General features: G+C 41.6%; 1 protein-coding gene across 4 annotated transcripts in view; it reads right to left on the reverse strand.

Annotated features, from left to right (window-relative positions):
- The window catches only part of Col14a1 (collagen type XIV alpha 1 chain), a 180,742-nt gene that overhangs the window by 97,415 nt on the left and 69,539 nt on the right, over positions 1 to 13,788 (reverse strand). For 3 of the 4 annotated variants that reach the window (XM_075961001.1, XM_075961002.1, XM_075961004.1), the window contains exons 15-19: positions 8,450 to 8,576; positions 6,448 to 6,587; positions 5,166 to 5,298; positions 3,837 to 3,896; positions 655 to 806 (exon numbers count right to left, since the gene is read on the reverse strand). In XM_075961001.1, the coding sequence (XP_075817116.1) occupies positions 655 to 806; positions 3,837 to 3,896; positions 5,166 to 5,298; positions 6,448 to 6,587; positions 8,450 to 8,576 (612 nt within the window). The remainder of the gene's footprint in view (positions 1 to 654; positions 807 to 3,836; positions 3,897 to 5,165; positions 5,299 to 6,447; positions 6,588 to 8,449; positions 8,577 to 13,788) is intronic. The other variant, XM_075961003.1, reaches the window with a different exon arrangement.

A 13,788-nucleotide genomic window follows, 5' to 3' on the forward strand; every position in this document is an offset into this window, starting at 1 on the left:
AAAGGCATCACAAATCCCTAGAGGAGATGCCCATGGTTGAGAATAAATAGAAAATAGTTAAAAATATGCTCAAAATGAGTTGATGTCAGCGACAAATTGGTAAACTGTTAGAATGCCCTTCAGTGCTTTGCTTAAAGGCTTTGCAGTAAACTCCCAAGAACAGCAACAGAAAGTTTAATCCCTGCCTTGAACATTTTACACAGGCATCTATTTATATGTATACAAACACAAGTGTGCAATGGTCCTTGGTCTAATCTTGATTTAGTTTGCTTTTGAAATAGAGAGGGTCTAGCTGTGTTGCCGGCTGGTCTTCAACTCCTGGGTTTGGGTGATCCTCTTGCATCAGCCTCCCTAGGAACTACAGACCCATGCCTCTATGTCTGACCTAATGGCTATTTTATAACCCAATTTAGGTTATAAATGGACAAGGCAGTAAGTGCAATATCAGAAGAAAGCAGCAGAGGCTTGATTAGCTTGAAGCAGACTGCATGGGGCGGGTTTTAGAATTAGACAAGACAAGATGAAACCAAGAGAGAAGTTTGGACTGAGCAAGAGCATCAGTTTCTGCAGACATGGAGTCAGCAAGCAATGAGCAAGAAAGCAGCTCCACCAACAATGGCTGTAGGACTCCCGGTCAGCTGTGGTTATACAGACCGTTCCTACCACTTCTTCCATGGGGTCCCCTTGAGCTGTCAGGTAGGTCACCCGAAACTGCTCCACATTGCTGTCAGAAATGTCCCATGTGACCCGCAGGCTAGTAGCAGTTTCATCATCTACAACCAGATTTCTGATTCCCGTCTGGAGAACTGGAATAAATACAACCAGGGATTAAAGACCTTGTAGCCCGTCATAACCCAAAATGAGACACGGATACCATCTGTGGGGTAGCACCAAGCATCATTCAGGGCAGCCTTATGAGGGATACCCATGTGAACCAAGAGCTCCATGTTCGTCTCTGACAGAACCGAAGGAGAGCCACTAGACTAAACTCAAGACGGGGCACGGTCCTGAGGGCCTCATCCTAGTTACTTCTTGGAGAAGTGGCTTTGGGGTACCAGATCTCACCTCTCTAGGGTGGGGTGCAGCATCCAACGCACATCCACTCACCACCCCATGCCTATTTTAACTGTACCCATGCAAGCATAGTTCCTCAACACAGACTGTCTTTATCTTTTCAGCCCACACAAGTTATCTTTTCCCATACACATTTTTTCCTGGGATATTTGCCCAAATTTCTTCACCTATGTCCACTGGAACATGCATCTTCATGTACCAAGGTGTCCCTTCCCTCATATGCTCCTTTTTTTCAAAGTTTTCCCTTCTACACTGACTTCCTCTCCTCCTCCTGTCCATCCCCTCTTTCATTCACTCATAAAAACACTCACAGAACCTGTCTTCAATCATATCATGTAGATCTTTGACACATGCATGATTAAGTCTTGAGAAAAAAAGATAAAAATGACACAGAGTTGCCAGGAGACTTAATTGGTATACCTATGGTATACTACCTGACAGGGGAATTGTGGGAAATCCTCAGATCAAGGCAGAGTTCCAGAACTTGGGTGCCAAGAAGGAAAACAGGAACTACCAAGAGAGAACTTGTATGTTCCAATAGAGAGAGCTTAAGGCCCAAATAAAGATTAGCTGGAGAATAAATAAAGAAAGAGTGGGTGAATGGGAAATGAAGATCTCCTGAAGTGTTTCAGATGTAGAGATAAAGGAGTGTCTCACTTATTTAACTCAGACAGATAGTTGGGAGGTCACTGCAGTAGAGAGAAAAGCTTAGCTGATACAGAATAAAAGTCAAGTCTCAGGTCCCCACAAATGGCACCAATGTGGACAGCTACATTCACATAAAACCTGAGAGAGCTTGGGAAGTAATTCTGGACTCAAAAGAACAGAGTTAAGCAGGGCTTCTTAGTAGCAGCATTTTCTCAGGTGAGCTCTGTTTGCTAGAGGCAAGTGCATCTTATTTAAGAGAGGCTTCCTGATGTTAGCTGCAAAAACCTTGCAGCTCTTTTAAGGGGTCCTGCTACCAAACACTTAAATGGTGTTTATGAATAGCCAACAACATGATTCTTGGTGGTGGGCCCTTAAACTCCATAAAGTTGTAGCAATAAACATGGCTCCCACCAAGCTAAGAAATAGAATAAATCCAGCCATCAAAGCCATGGCTTATCAAATTAAAGACTCATATGGTCTGAAAAAGAGAGATAAACAGTGAAGATAGATTTAGATGAAGGAAGAAAAAAACCTCTAAATGGATTATAGTGTGTTTAAGACTATATGTAGGCTTGGGAAAGAAAAGAAAAAGGATAAAAGTCCTTTAAAGAGAGTAGTTGGGTATGTTGACACACACCCTTAATCCCAGTACTTGGAAGGCAGAGGCAGGTGGATCTCTGCGAGTTCAAGGACAGCCTGGTCTACAGAATGGGTTCCAGGATGTCCAAAGGTACACAGAAAAACCCTGTCTCAAAATAATCAAAAAATAAAAAGAAAAGAAATAGAGTGTAAAATAAAGCCACGTAAAGATGGAAAATACACAGAGACACTGGGATACTGTATGTTATTGTGTTGTCTTTGAATTGTTTGATGGTTGAGAAAGGAACAGCAGCTGTATAAACAAAAGACATTTGATTATAAGTGCTGCTGGAGCAATCCAATCTATATTATTTTGAAAATGCCTTGACTTCAAAATTGAAGTCAAAAAAATGTTACTTTGGATAAGAGGCTTTGCTTTTGTTTCTACAGGAAAGGAGAGGCTGTGGATTCATTCTGGGTTAAGAAAAATCAAGTTTGATCAAGAAAGACCCCTGAAAAATCTCCATTAGGAGCAGATGGCCCAAATGATCCAACATTTCAGAGGACCTCTATTGGAGTTTCCTCTCGGTTCTACATCCAGAACAGCCTCAAGACTGCTGGCTGAGATGATCAAGATTCACAGAATACTCGAGTCAGGACTTGACCATAATCCTAAATTTTCTTTAGGTCCCCATAAGATTATCAGCACCCCCAATCAGCAGGAAGTAGCCTAGAAAATTACATCCATATTCCCCCAAATTTGATTATGGATGTTTGTCTTTGTTTAGAGTGTTGGTTACAAGTTGTTATGGATAGTGGCCAAGAAAAAAGCTAAACAAAAGAGATTACATTTAGAGTTCTTGTTTTGAAAAAAAAGGGTGGGAAGTGCTGTGAGACACTGGTCTTCTACCCTGTAAAGATTTGTTACTTATAGTAGTTTAATAAAATGCTGATTGGCCAGTAGCCAGGCATGAAGGATAGGTAGGGTGACCAGAACAGAAGAATTCTGGGAAGAGGAAAGGCTCAGTCTGCAGTCACCACCCAGACACAGAGGAAATAAGATGAAAATATTTCACTGATAAAAGGTACCAATTCACATGGCTAACACAGACAAGAATTAATGTAAGATGAAAGAGTTAGTAAATAAGAAGCCTGAGCTAATAGGTCAACCAGTTTATAATTCATGTAGACCTCTGTGAGTTTCTTTTGAATAATTAATTCTCTAAAGAGAGCAACAGAAGCACAGGAGGAAAAGACCCCTGAGGGGAATGCTTTGTTAGAAGCCTCAGAAAAGTGAATGAGAATTGAGGATGAAGGTAGAAAAGGCAGAGTGATTTCATGATGGTGAGCAGGAGACTGAATGGTGCTCAGTGGAAGGGAAGATATAAAGCTCAAAGCTTGGTGAGTTGTTTGCAAGAAAACGAGGCATGAACATCTCTCTTCTAATTAATAACAAAACCTAAATACAACTAGGAAATACAACTTCTGTTTAAATCATGGTTATTGAGGATAAACCCACCCCTATGTGTCCTCACCTGAAGTCACAGGGCTGGTAGGTTCTACAGTTGTGGGTGCTTGTGTCCAAAAGTCATCAACTGAAAGAAAATCCATTACTTAAAAATTATGTAAAGACCATGTTCTATATGTTTGTATAAACTGCTGTAGAACTTTCGAAGGAAGTTGCACCAATGTTATCCAATTTCTTCCCACGACAAACCTGTGACTTGCAAGGAAGAAAAGGTGACCCGTACAGCAATCATACCTGCTGTTTCAACAGACAAGGACAAGGAACTGGAACATCATTAGTGTCTCATGAGAGACTTCAGATAAGTGCTTGAATTGCATCTACAAAATTATGAAACCTTGCAATTATTTTAAAATAGGGGCATACCCATAATAATTAAAGACAATTAAGTTGCAGACCAAGTTGTAAAACAGAGCTACCCAAGAAAAAGACCACCCAAGAGGGCAACTTGCTCAGGCTGGCTGTGTAGCTACCTTCGGGGCCCTGAATCTACCATGAGTAAATGCTGGAATGGAGGGGCTGTGTGCTGTGCTGTATTCACTTGCCCATCAACACATCCATCTAAGAGGTCATCAAATACTAGCTCTGGGAATCGCCTCCTCTGAGGTACAGCTTGTTATGGACAGTCTTTCCTCAGCAACTGAAGATAGAGGGGTACTGGGCCTAGCCTCTTTGTCTCACTTTGATACAATTCAGAAGACTGGTATAGCTCTGTTGGACTAACAGGGCTCAATCCCCCCTGTGCAGAACCATGCTCTCTTCAGTTTATAACATCAGGGTCTCCCAAATGCACTCGCCAATACATCTTCTGAATGCCATGTAAGAAAATGTAATGCATAGTTATACCTCATTTTTTAAAAAGTCGGATGTGGTTAATATATGATTTCAAAAAGAAAAAAGGGAATGTTAATCAGTGAGCAAATTCCACAAAAGGTTCCTGTAACCAAGACCAACTTGGAAATTTCAGAAACTCTTGGCTACATTACTATCTGGCTTATTTTCCAATTTGATCATTTATGATTATATCCATCTATTCATCTATTTTTCCATTCCATTCACTACAATTAAGTACAATTGCTTATGGTACAATTAAGATATGCCAAAGATGGCATTCAGTGCTGGAAAATAAAATAATGGACAAGACAGAAATGCTTTGTGCCTTCATTGTGATGATGTTTCACTGTGTGATGTGTCTGAGAAATCATGATTCACACATGGGTGTCATCATTGACTCTAAGACACAAGACCCATTCTGGAGGATCAAGAACAGTTGAAGCCCAATGGGGGAAGACAGACTGTTCGTGTGGATGCTGGACACTGAAGCTCGGCGTGGACTTACGTGTCGTCCCAACAGCAGTCACCACCTCGCTCTCGCTGCCATCATCGAGCACAGCTAACAGTGAGACTTCATACTCAGTTCCAGGGTCCAGACCTTCAATAACATAGGAGTCCTGCTCTTCCTTGAGGGCAACCTGCAAAGCACTTGATGCTTAGTAACTGGGTTACTAAAAGAAAAGGGGAGATTGACCACTTGATGCTGAACAAACGGGTGTCTGCTTCCCTGGGGAAGACTATCTCTCCCAAACCCAGCAATCCTTAGTTGCCTGTAGTTCCTTGCATAGGGTTGACGACTCACAGATCTTCCCCTGTCCACTTTTGAATGCCTACTATTGTCTTCCTCGTTCAGCTCATGTTTAGGCAATCACGCTGGTGAGACCTTATGGGTGTAGCTTTTTTTTTTTTTTTTTTTGATTTTTCGAGACAGGGTTTCTCCGTAGCTTTTTGGTTCCTGTCCTGGAACTAGCTCTTGTAGACCAGGCTGGTCTCGAACTCACAGAGATCCGCCTGCCTCTGCCTCCCGAGTGCTGGGATTAAAGGCGTGCGCCACCACCGCCCGGCTTTATGGGTGTAGCTTCTAACATCACTAGGAGACACGATCTTACAGCAAACTCCCTGGTCCTGCTTCCTAAGATCTTTTCATTTCATCTCCTGCAATGATCCCTGAGCCTTAGGTACAACATATATGCATACATGCATACATTTATGTAACAATAATTAATAAAGAGAGGCCATGAGTTTGAAAGATAGCAATGAGGGGTTTGTGAGGGTTTGGAAAGGGAAAAAAGAAGGGGAAATTATATCATTACATTATGAACTCAAAAATAGACAAAAGAATTTTTAAAAAGAAAAGAGAGAATGAAAGTTAAAAGAAAAATATAAAGGAAAAATCCTTATGTGTGCAAGATCTAACTAGCTAAATAAAATACTGAAATGCTGAAATAATTTTCAAAAGCAAACCCCAGACCTTATTGCCTTCACCTCCCTCAACAAATATATGATCAATACTGCAAAAGGAGCATTGCAAAGTTTTATTAGATGGTATTTGTGAGGGTCGAGGAATCTAAGATACATAATTAAAGCCCTGGTAATGATATAAATTTAATCTTTGAACTACGGTAATATTTGATGCTTATGAAATGCCAAATACCATGCCACGTCCTACAGGACAAAAGTTCTCAAGTCCATTTTAAAATGGAGTTCAAACTGGGTGGAGCAGTAAGGCACCCCACTTCCAGGGAACATGTTTGGGATCAGTTTTTGCTGTGTTTCAGTCAACTCACCTCCTGAGTCTTCCCGCCATAGACTGGAATCCACATGAGTTTGTGTTGCCCTTCCTCAGCCGAGAGTGGATGCCAGGTCACCCGGAAACTGTCTGTCTTCACCTCGTCAATTTCCAAGTATTGCTGGGCGGGAACTTCCTCTGTGAGCCATGGAGGAGATTGAGTTCGAGAAATGAGGAGGCAAGAAACAAAAACTCAAGCAGCTCCCAGGGACCAGAGGATGGAACCACTGAGGAAGTTTTTAGTTTTGGAAAGCCATTGGAAGCCTCCATCCATCCGGTGTGTCTTTAATGTCTGTTTCTAGCACCTTCCAATAGCATACATTAGGGTAACCACAGAAATAACGTTCCTTAAAATGTTTCCAGTAACTCCAGAACTCTTACACTGTTTATATTGGGCCTTTTTCATAAAGTATTAAAATATAAAATAAAAATGGAATTTGAAGATAGCTTACTCATAAAGTGCTTGCCTCAGAAAGCAGGGGGATCTGAGTTCGCACCCCACCCCCACCCAGAACCCTTGTAAAAACGCTGTGTGCAGCGGTGGGAGATTGTTAACAGCAGCTCTGCAGAGGCAGAAACGGAAGGGCCTGAAGCTTGTCAGTCCGCTGGTCTACCTAGTAGGTGAGCTCCAGCCATTGAGAGCCACGGTCTCAAAGAAAGTGGATGATCCTCTTGAGGATGGCATGCAGGACTGTCCTCTGGTCTATATACTCTCTCTCTCTCTCTCTCTCTCTCTCTCTCTCTCTCTCTCTCTCTCTCTCTCTCGGGATGTGCACACACATGGACACACATAAACACAATTTTAAAGTAAAAATGTCTTATTATTTTGGAAAGGCATTATACTCCAAGTATTTTGAGGAAAGAGCACCTTGAAGCCTAGAGAGACGATCTCTACAGTTTTGTATCAAATCACTCCACAGTAATGAATTAAGTCCTAGAGGAAGGACCTTCACCTTTATAATATGAAGGTGTGGGCAGCACCAGAGACAATAGCATTTACTATTTATTCCACCACCTCACACCATACACACTTTTGGGACTTACCTCAGAAAGTATGTTATCCAAAGGTTGCCAAAATAATGACTCAAGTTATCAAGGTTTTTTTGAAATCAGTGGTTTTAGAACTCTGTTAGGACACCACGAGAAATCCAAGCAGAGTCCCCATAAGGGGATTTTGGCTAATTTTCATTTTTCTCTCCTTTACCTTATTTCCTCAGTTTAGAACGAACTATATTTCTTTCCAAGTGTGATCAACAAATTCAGAAATATAACGACCAAATTGTTGCTTCTATAAGGCAGAGAAAGGTTCTCTGTCTGCAGAGGAACTACAGACTGCACTGGAAAATACTGTATCTGTGTCTTCTCTTCTATTTCAGTATTTCAATCATTCCTTGCTGTGTTAAGAGTTCTAGGCTCCATTACAATCCAGCTACATCACAACACGCTGAGTGGAAACTGTATTAAAATGTCATCTTCATTGGCAGAAAACTGTCTGATGCTAGTAATTTTGGAGTTCAGCCAAATCACCCACAGACACATGAATGGAGGAAAAACATAAAAACCTTTGGTTTGAGAAATAAGAAAAATGGGGCTGAGGGTTAAGAAAAAAAACAATGTGCCCTTTTCTGTGTTTTGTGCAGTTTTGTAATTTTTGAAACTTTTATCTATGAACATAATTCTATTTTATCATATCCATTCCTCACCCCAACTCCTTCTGGACTCCACCACTATATCCTTCTAAAAGATGTCTTCTTTTAACCCATTGAGTCTGATTAGTGCTTCTGGTATGGGCTCAGGTGGAGGGAACTTAACCTGTTAAAATGAGATGGCATTTTTCTCTCTTTTCCTTATTCTGATAGAAACGAATTAGCGTGCATGTTTGCTATTTCATTGGTTGTCTGTTAGTAATATCTTTTAAAAAACAATCACGGTTGTGGAGGTGGCTGCAGGTTGGCTAACTAGTTGCATCTGAAACCCTTTCGATCCAGAGCAAGGCTTACCTGTCGTAAAGTCTCCAACCAGAGGCAGGGACTGCCCCTCTTCATAGATGGAGAAAATGGCAACAGAGTACTCCGTGAGGGGGGTCAAGCCTTTCAGGGGGAACGTAGTGATGGGATCAACTTCAACCTGCAAAACAGAGTACCCAATACTCTCAAACTACACAAATCATCTTGTCATTGCCTACTGTTTGGCTGGCTGAAGGACCATCACTGCTACAAAGCACAACACTGAATCATGGAACCAGAGAGTATCGGAGTGCATACAGGCTAGCTGTACTTGGATGACTTATCAGCTCGTTCTCAGGATGATTCTCAGGAGGAATGTGAAGTGTGTGCCACTTATGAGGCTGAGGAAACACTATACCAGGTTTGTAGCTAAGTCCACTAGGAGCAGACAGCTTTGACTTCATTGCCTGGGCTCTTCTGACTAACTCCAGAGCTGGGTCACACATAACAACTCTATTATAATTGCACAGTAACCATCGTGCAGAGAAATAGTAACACCAAAGGAAACAGTAAGCATTCAAATGTTCCTTTATATTTCACAGAAAGACATAATTGTGGGAAAATATACATGTGTGTGTGCATATACATGTATGTATTATGTATATATACATATATGTGTTAATATGATTAAGTCCTGAAGAAAGAGAACAAGGGCATACTATATTAAAGGCTTTGAAGAAAGAAAATACAAAGAGGGGATGAGGCCAGGATCTTGATCACAAATCTCCACCCAGATCACCCTGAAGATAAGAGAAAGAATGGACATGGCTTTAGCATTGAGAGGTTGGTGCTGCCAAGCTAAAAAGTCTGGAGATCAAATTGTAGATCTTGGCTATGGTTCCCACTTGTCGTGAGCTTAACATATGTCTTAAGTCATCCTCATGACAATGCAGAGTGTCATAAAGTAAGATGCCTTAGTTCTGGTATTCCAGGAAACTGAAGAAATAACCATAGTTACCTGAGAGCAGGCATTTTCAAATTACAGGCCACTTAAAGCCTCAAAAGGTATTTTAAAGCAATACAACACAATCTCTTATTTTAAGTATTGTCAATAAGTAATTGTGATGTCTAATGTTAAGCAAAGGTTAATAACTCCATATCTGCTCACGATAGCCAATGTGGCCTTTACCAAAGTAGAACCTGCCCCTTCACCACTTGCCTGTTCATGAGCTGTCAGCTGGCCTTCAGACCAAAACCAGATGTCCAAGACATCACCCTGACTTGGTGTATTCTGGGACTCTACTCTGTACTCGGCAATAGTCCCTTGGTCTCTAGCCTTAGTCACGCTCTCATCTTTTCTACCTAGGGTCTTTGCACATGTGACCCATTTTGTCTATGTTTTTACTACTCACTTCTTTTCAAAATTCAGCCTCCTGTATCTCTTTCAAAAATGCTAACTGTGCCTCCACGACAGTTTTTCCCTTTCCGCATTTCTCAGTAGACTTGTTCTCTAACACTGCTTTTTCCGTGTCCTTCCTGGCATTAGCCACACCTGAACTTACTCTATGTGTATTATTCTGTCTGTCTCCTGCATTCGGTGTGAGCCCCTGGGGGCAGAACCTTCACTTTGGTCCCCTCACCACTCTGTCTAATTGTGAGATGGCCTGGGACTTGGTTCCCTTTTTCCTTTTATTAAATTAAATGAGCTGAGTAGGCGGAAAATAAGATGGAAGCACCTCAGAAACTCTTTCAAAGGAGGACTCCTCCAAACCAGTTCAGAAACCAGATCTTTCTCCGAGGAATCAACTGTGGACCAAGAGAAAGAGCCAGACTGGAGGCTTCTATTTCACCATCCTGCAACCCTGAGACACTCTGCAGGAGGGGGACAGCCAACTGGAGTCTTACAGCTGCTAAGTAAGATACCCAGAAGCAGTGAGGTCATTTTGGCAGCTCTAGCCGAGCCAAGCTCCTGGAGGCATGCAAGTCCTGTGTGCTGACACCACGTGGCAGAGGACCAGCCGCACTGAAAACCACGGGCTGCTTTGTTGCATGGCAAGAGTCACTGGAAATAAGAACTATCCCCTGCCAAAGGGTCAGAAATATTCTAGATGGTTCTTAGAACTTAGCATTTAATGTTGCCTGGGCCTTGACTACATCTACTGTATTAAGTAATCACTTGATCCTCCCCAAATCCCTAGGGATGTGAATTTCTATGCTCAATTTGAAGATGAAAAAATCATACCCAAGAGCATACAAACTAGGACCTATGACTTAGACCCAGATGTGCAGGATCTAAACCCTTGTCTTATATGCATTTTACCATATGTTTTGTTATTTAACCCACAAATTCATATTTAAAATATTAATTCAATACAAATTTCCCAAGGCGGTGTCTATGAATGGCTTCCTGGTGTTGTGAACTGTTGTAAGCAAATCTGGCTATCAATCCGTTTCATTCAGAGCCCCTTCCCTGACTTCCCTCACCACACTCTAGGAACTTATAAAAATGGCTGTCCCAAGACCAGCCTGAGGCTGAGGAGTGTAACTAATGTGTTCTGAGCCATAAAACTTTCAAATGTTAGGTTGGCATTGTCACCTTGACTTTGTTTTTAAATCTCAGATCTGTGACAAATGAGAATCTGGTATGGATATCAAACCTACACAAAAACAAAATCCAATTTGTTAGGTTCACTGAGAGTCTAAAGGGGAAAAAAAAGAATAAGAGCATAGAGCCACCTATTGTATGTGTAGTATATGTGTTCGTTAAAAACGACCCTGCTCATTGCTAAAGTGTTTTATTTTTCAGTTTAACAGACGAAACTTTATGTAACTGATGAGTTGATTAACTATTTCCAACAAACAAAAAGCTGCGTTGTCATTTTTCATTAGCTTCTTTTCTTGTGTTGCTTTCGTTGGGTGTGGTTATGTAGCTGAGGATCACCTGGAGATCTTTCTGCCTCTTGGATTACAGGTATGTGCCGTCACGCGTGGTTTATGCTGTGCTGGAACTGGACTGAAAGGTTGCCTGCACGCTACGTAAGCACTTTGCCAACTGAACTACCTCCCACACCAGCCTGTACAGTCATACATTTTTTAAGTATTAACTTCAAAACTGATTCTACCAGTAGCACCATAGGATATAAGACTTAGGAAATGACAACAATGACCATTGTTTTTGCAACTATTTTGAGAAGAACTTTATGAACAGTCTCGCCAATCATCTCCCTTCCACCTTATTTGGGGGTTAAGAAGAAAGAACACTACTGAGGACTGACAGGTGTGGGCTGTGCCGCTGAATCGTGGCTGTTGGAAACTGACATCTCAGTCTAAAAATGGTGGCTTTACTTCTATAAAACTCAAGGGCAGAATTTCCAGAATTTAATCGTCCTCGCATTAACTGCTTTCACAGTAGATGCTGAGATGGCGCCCGTCCTTGGATTGACAACCCATGCTTTGCTAGCATTTGGTGGTGTGAAAACTGTATGAAACTTTCTCTGGAGAAAACTCAGAATGGTGCCTGGCTTGCAGTAGGGCATTTGCTCCCTTAGCACCATCACCATCTTCCACAATCGTTAAGGCCCATAGAGGGCTAGGACGAAGACTCAATCCTGGAGATAAAGCAGCCGAAACATAAACTCAACCATCTTGCTCTGTATTCTAGCAAAGCTCTCACAATATAGTTGAGTACTCAAGTCTCAGGACCAGAGAGGAGACGTACGATCTCCTTTTTCATGAAACCACCACATGTGCTTCATGCCTTTCTTCCATCATGAGTTTTACATCCACACACAAATCCAAAGAAAGGAAAACAATGGTCATGTTTTACTCTTGTTCTGAATGTCTGAGTAACCTGATGGCTCAGTTGAATAATGGAAGTGTACTCTGAGGTAGGGAATTGTAGGGAATAGCAACCTGGAACTCTGCTTGGCTTGAGCTGTCCACACAGCCCTCTTCTAACAATGTACCTAGGAACCTCAGACGTTCACACCTGCAACGAGCTGCAGATGTACCCCACTCCAGACAAAGAAATACATTACTCCATGCCTCCCAATAACCATCAAACATAGATACAAAACATAATACATTTCAGTGGAGAGAGAGAGAGGAAGAGGAGGAAGAAAAGGAGAGGGAGGAGGAAATGAAGGGAAGGGTAGGTAGAGTAGAGAAGGGAAAAGAAGAAGAAAGGGAAAATAATGAAAGAAAAAAGAAATCTCAGTGGTGGAGCACTCTTGTCAGAATAACACTTATTGCTAACAATAACAAAACACCTATAGCTCAGGGATTTTTATTTTGATTGCTTAACTCCTCGGGGTTATTATCTTCAAAACCAAAGCAACTTTTACCCAATGACCCCAGCCTCATTGGAATTATTTACTCTTCAGATCTATGAATGTTGATGAGAGGGACTGAACAATTTTATCCAGGCTAGGAAATGTGCCCTTGTTGACATTCCATTAGACAGTAACTCTGAGAGCACACGCTGCAAAATATTGAGTTCAATTGTAGGAAAAAGTTTGTCCCAACATATGAAAATACTTATTATATTTTCTCAGAAAATAGAAATGATGTAATCCAACATATTTCTCTCTCTTTCTTTGCTTCCTGGACCAAGATAAGGGAAAATCAAGCAAAAATAACCTTGCTATCATGTTTCTAAGAAAAGAATTCCTAAATATATTAGTCACCACACACAAGACACTACATTTTCTTGAGTTTTAGCAAGTTCCATCCTTTCTGAGTATCTTTCTACAATTATGAAATCACCTTCCTGGAGTCTTTGCAGTGCCCACCTGTTCCAGAACAGAGAAATAAGCCAGACTTTGGGTCAGTTTGTTAACACATGAAGACACACCCTCCCAGTCACCTGGGCGTATGGTGTTCTTCAGAAATAGCCACACTGCGGTATATCTCCCATCCACAGGCTCCTCTAGGATGACCACCAAGCTTCCCATGGTGTTTAATGAACTGAATTTAGGCAGGAAATTCTGAAGTTTCTATTAATGAAATATGTCAGCAATGGTATCAAACGTCTTTTCTAAAAAATGTTAAGATATGGAGTCCACACTCTATCTCCTGCCTCCATTTCCTGATGCAGTGGTTACACGTGTGTGACCATGCCTGACTTTAAATGACTTCTGAGTCTAGACCACTAAGGTGATACAATTCCATTTAGTACATTCTGGCTTCTGTGGAGAATGTGTTGAGCCAACACTCTGAAGCTGTGTGCTGGAAACTTCACATGAAGGGTAAACTCGGAGATGGAGATGTCAGTGTTAGCTGTCAACTGCACCAACCTCCCTAGACCATGCACTGGGACACGGAAAAAGTCACCTAGGTCATGCCATCTCAGGCCATTTACCTGTCAGGACAGAAGTATATACAATCCCCACCTC

The sequence above is a fragment of the Microtus pennsylvanicus genome, chromosome 2 (genome assembly GCF_037038515.1).
Source record: "Microtus pennsylvanicus isolate mMicPen1 chromosome 2, mMicPen1.hap1, whole genome shotgun sequence".
Lineage (NCBI taxonomy): Eukaryota > Metazoa > Chordata > Mammalia > Rodentia > Cricetidae > Microtus > Microtus pennsylvanicus.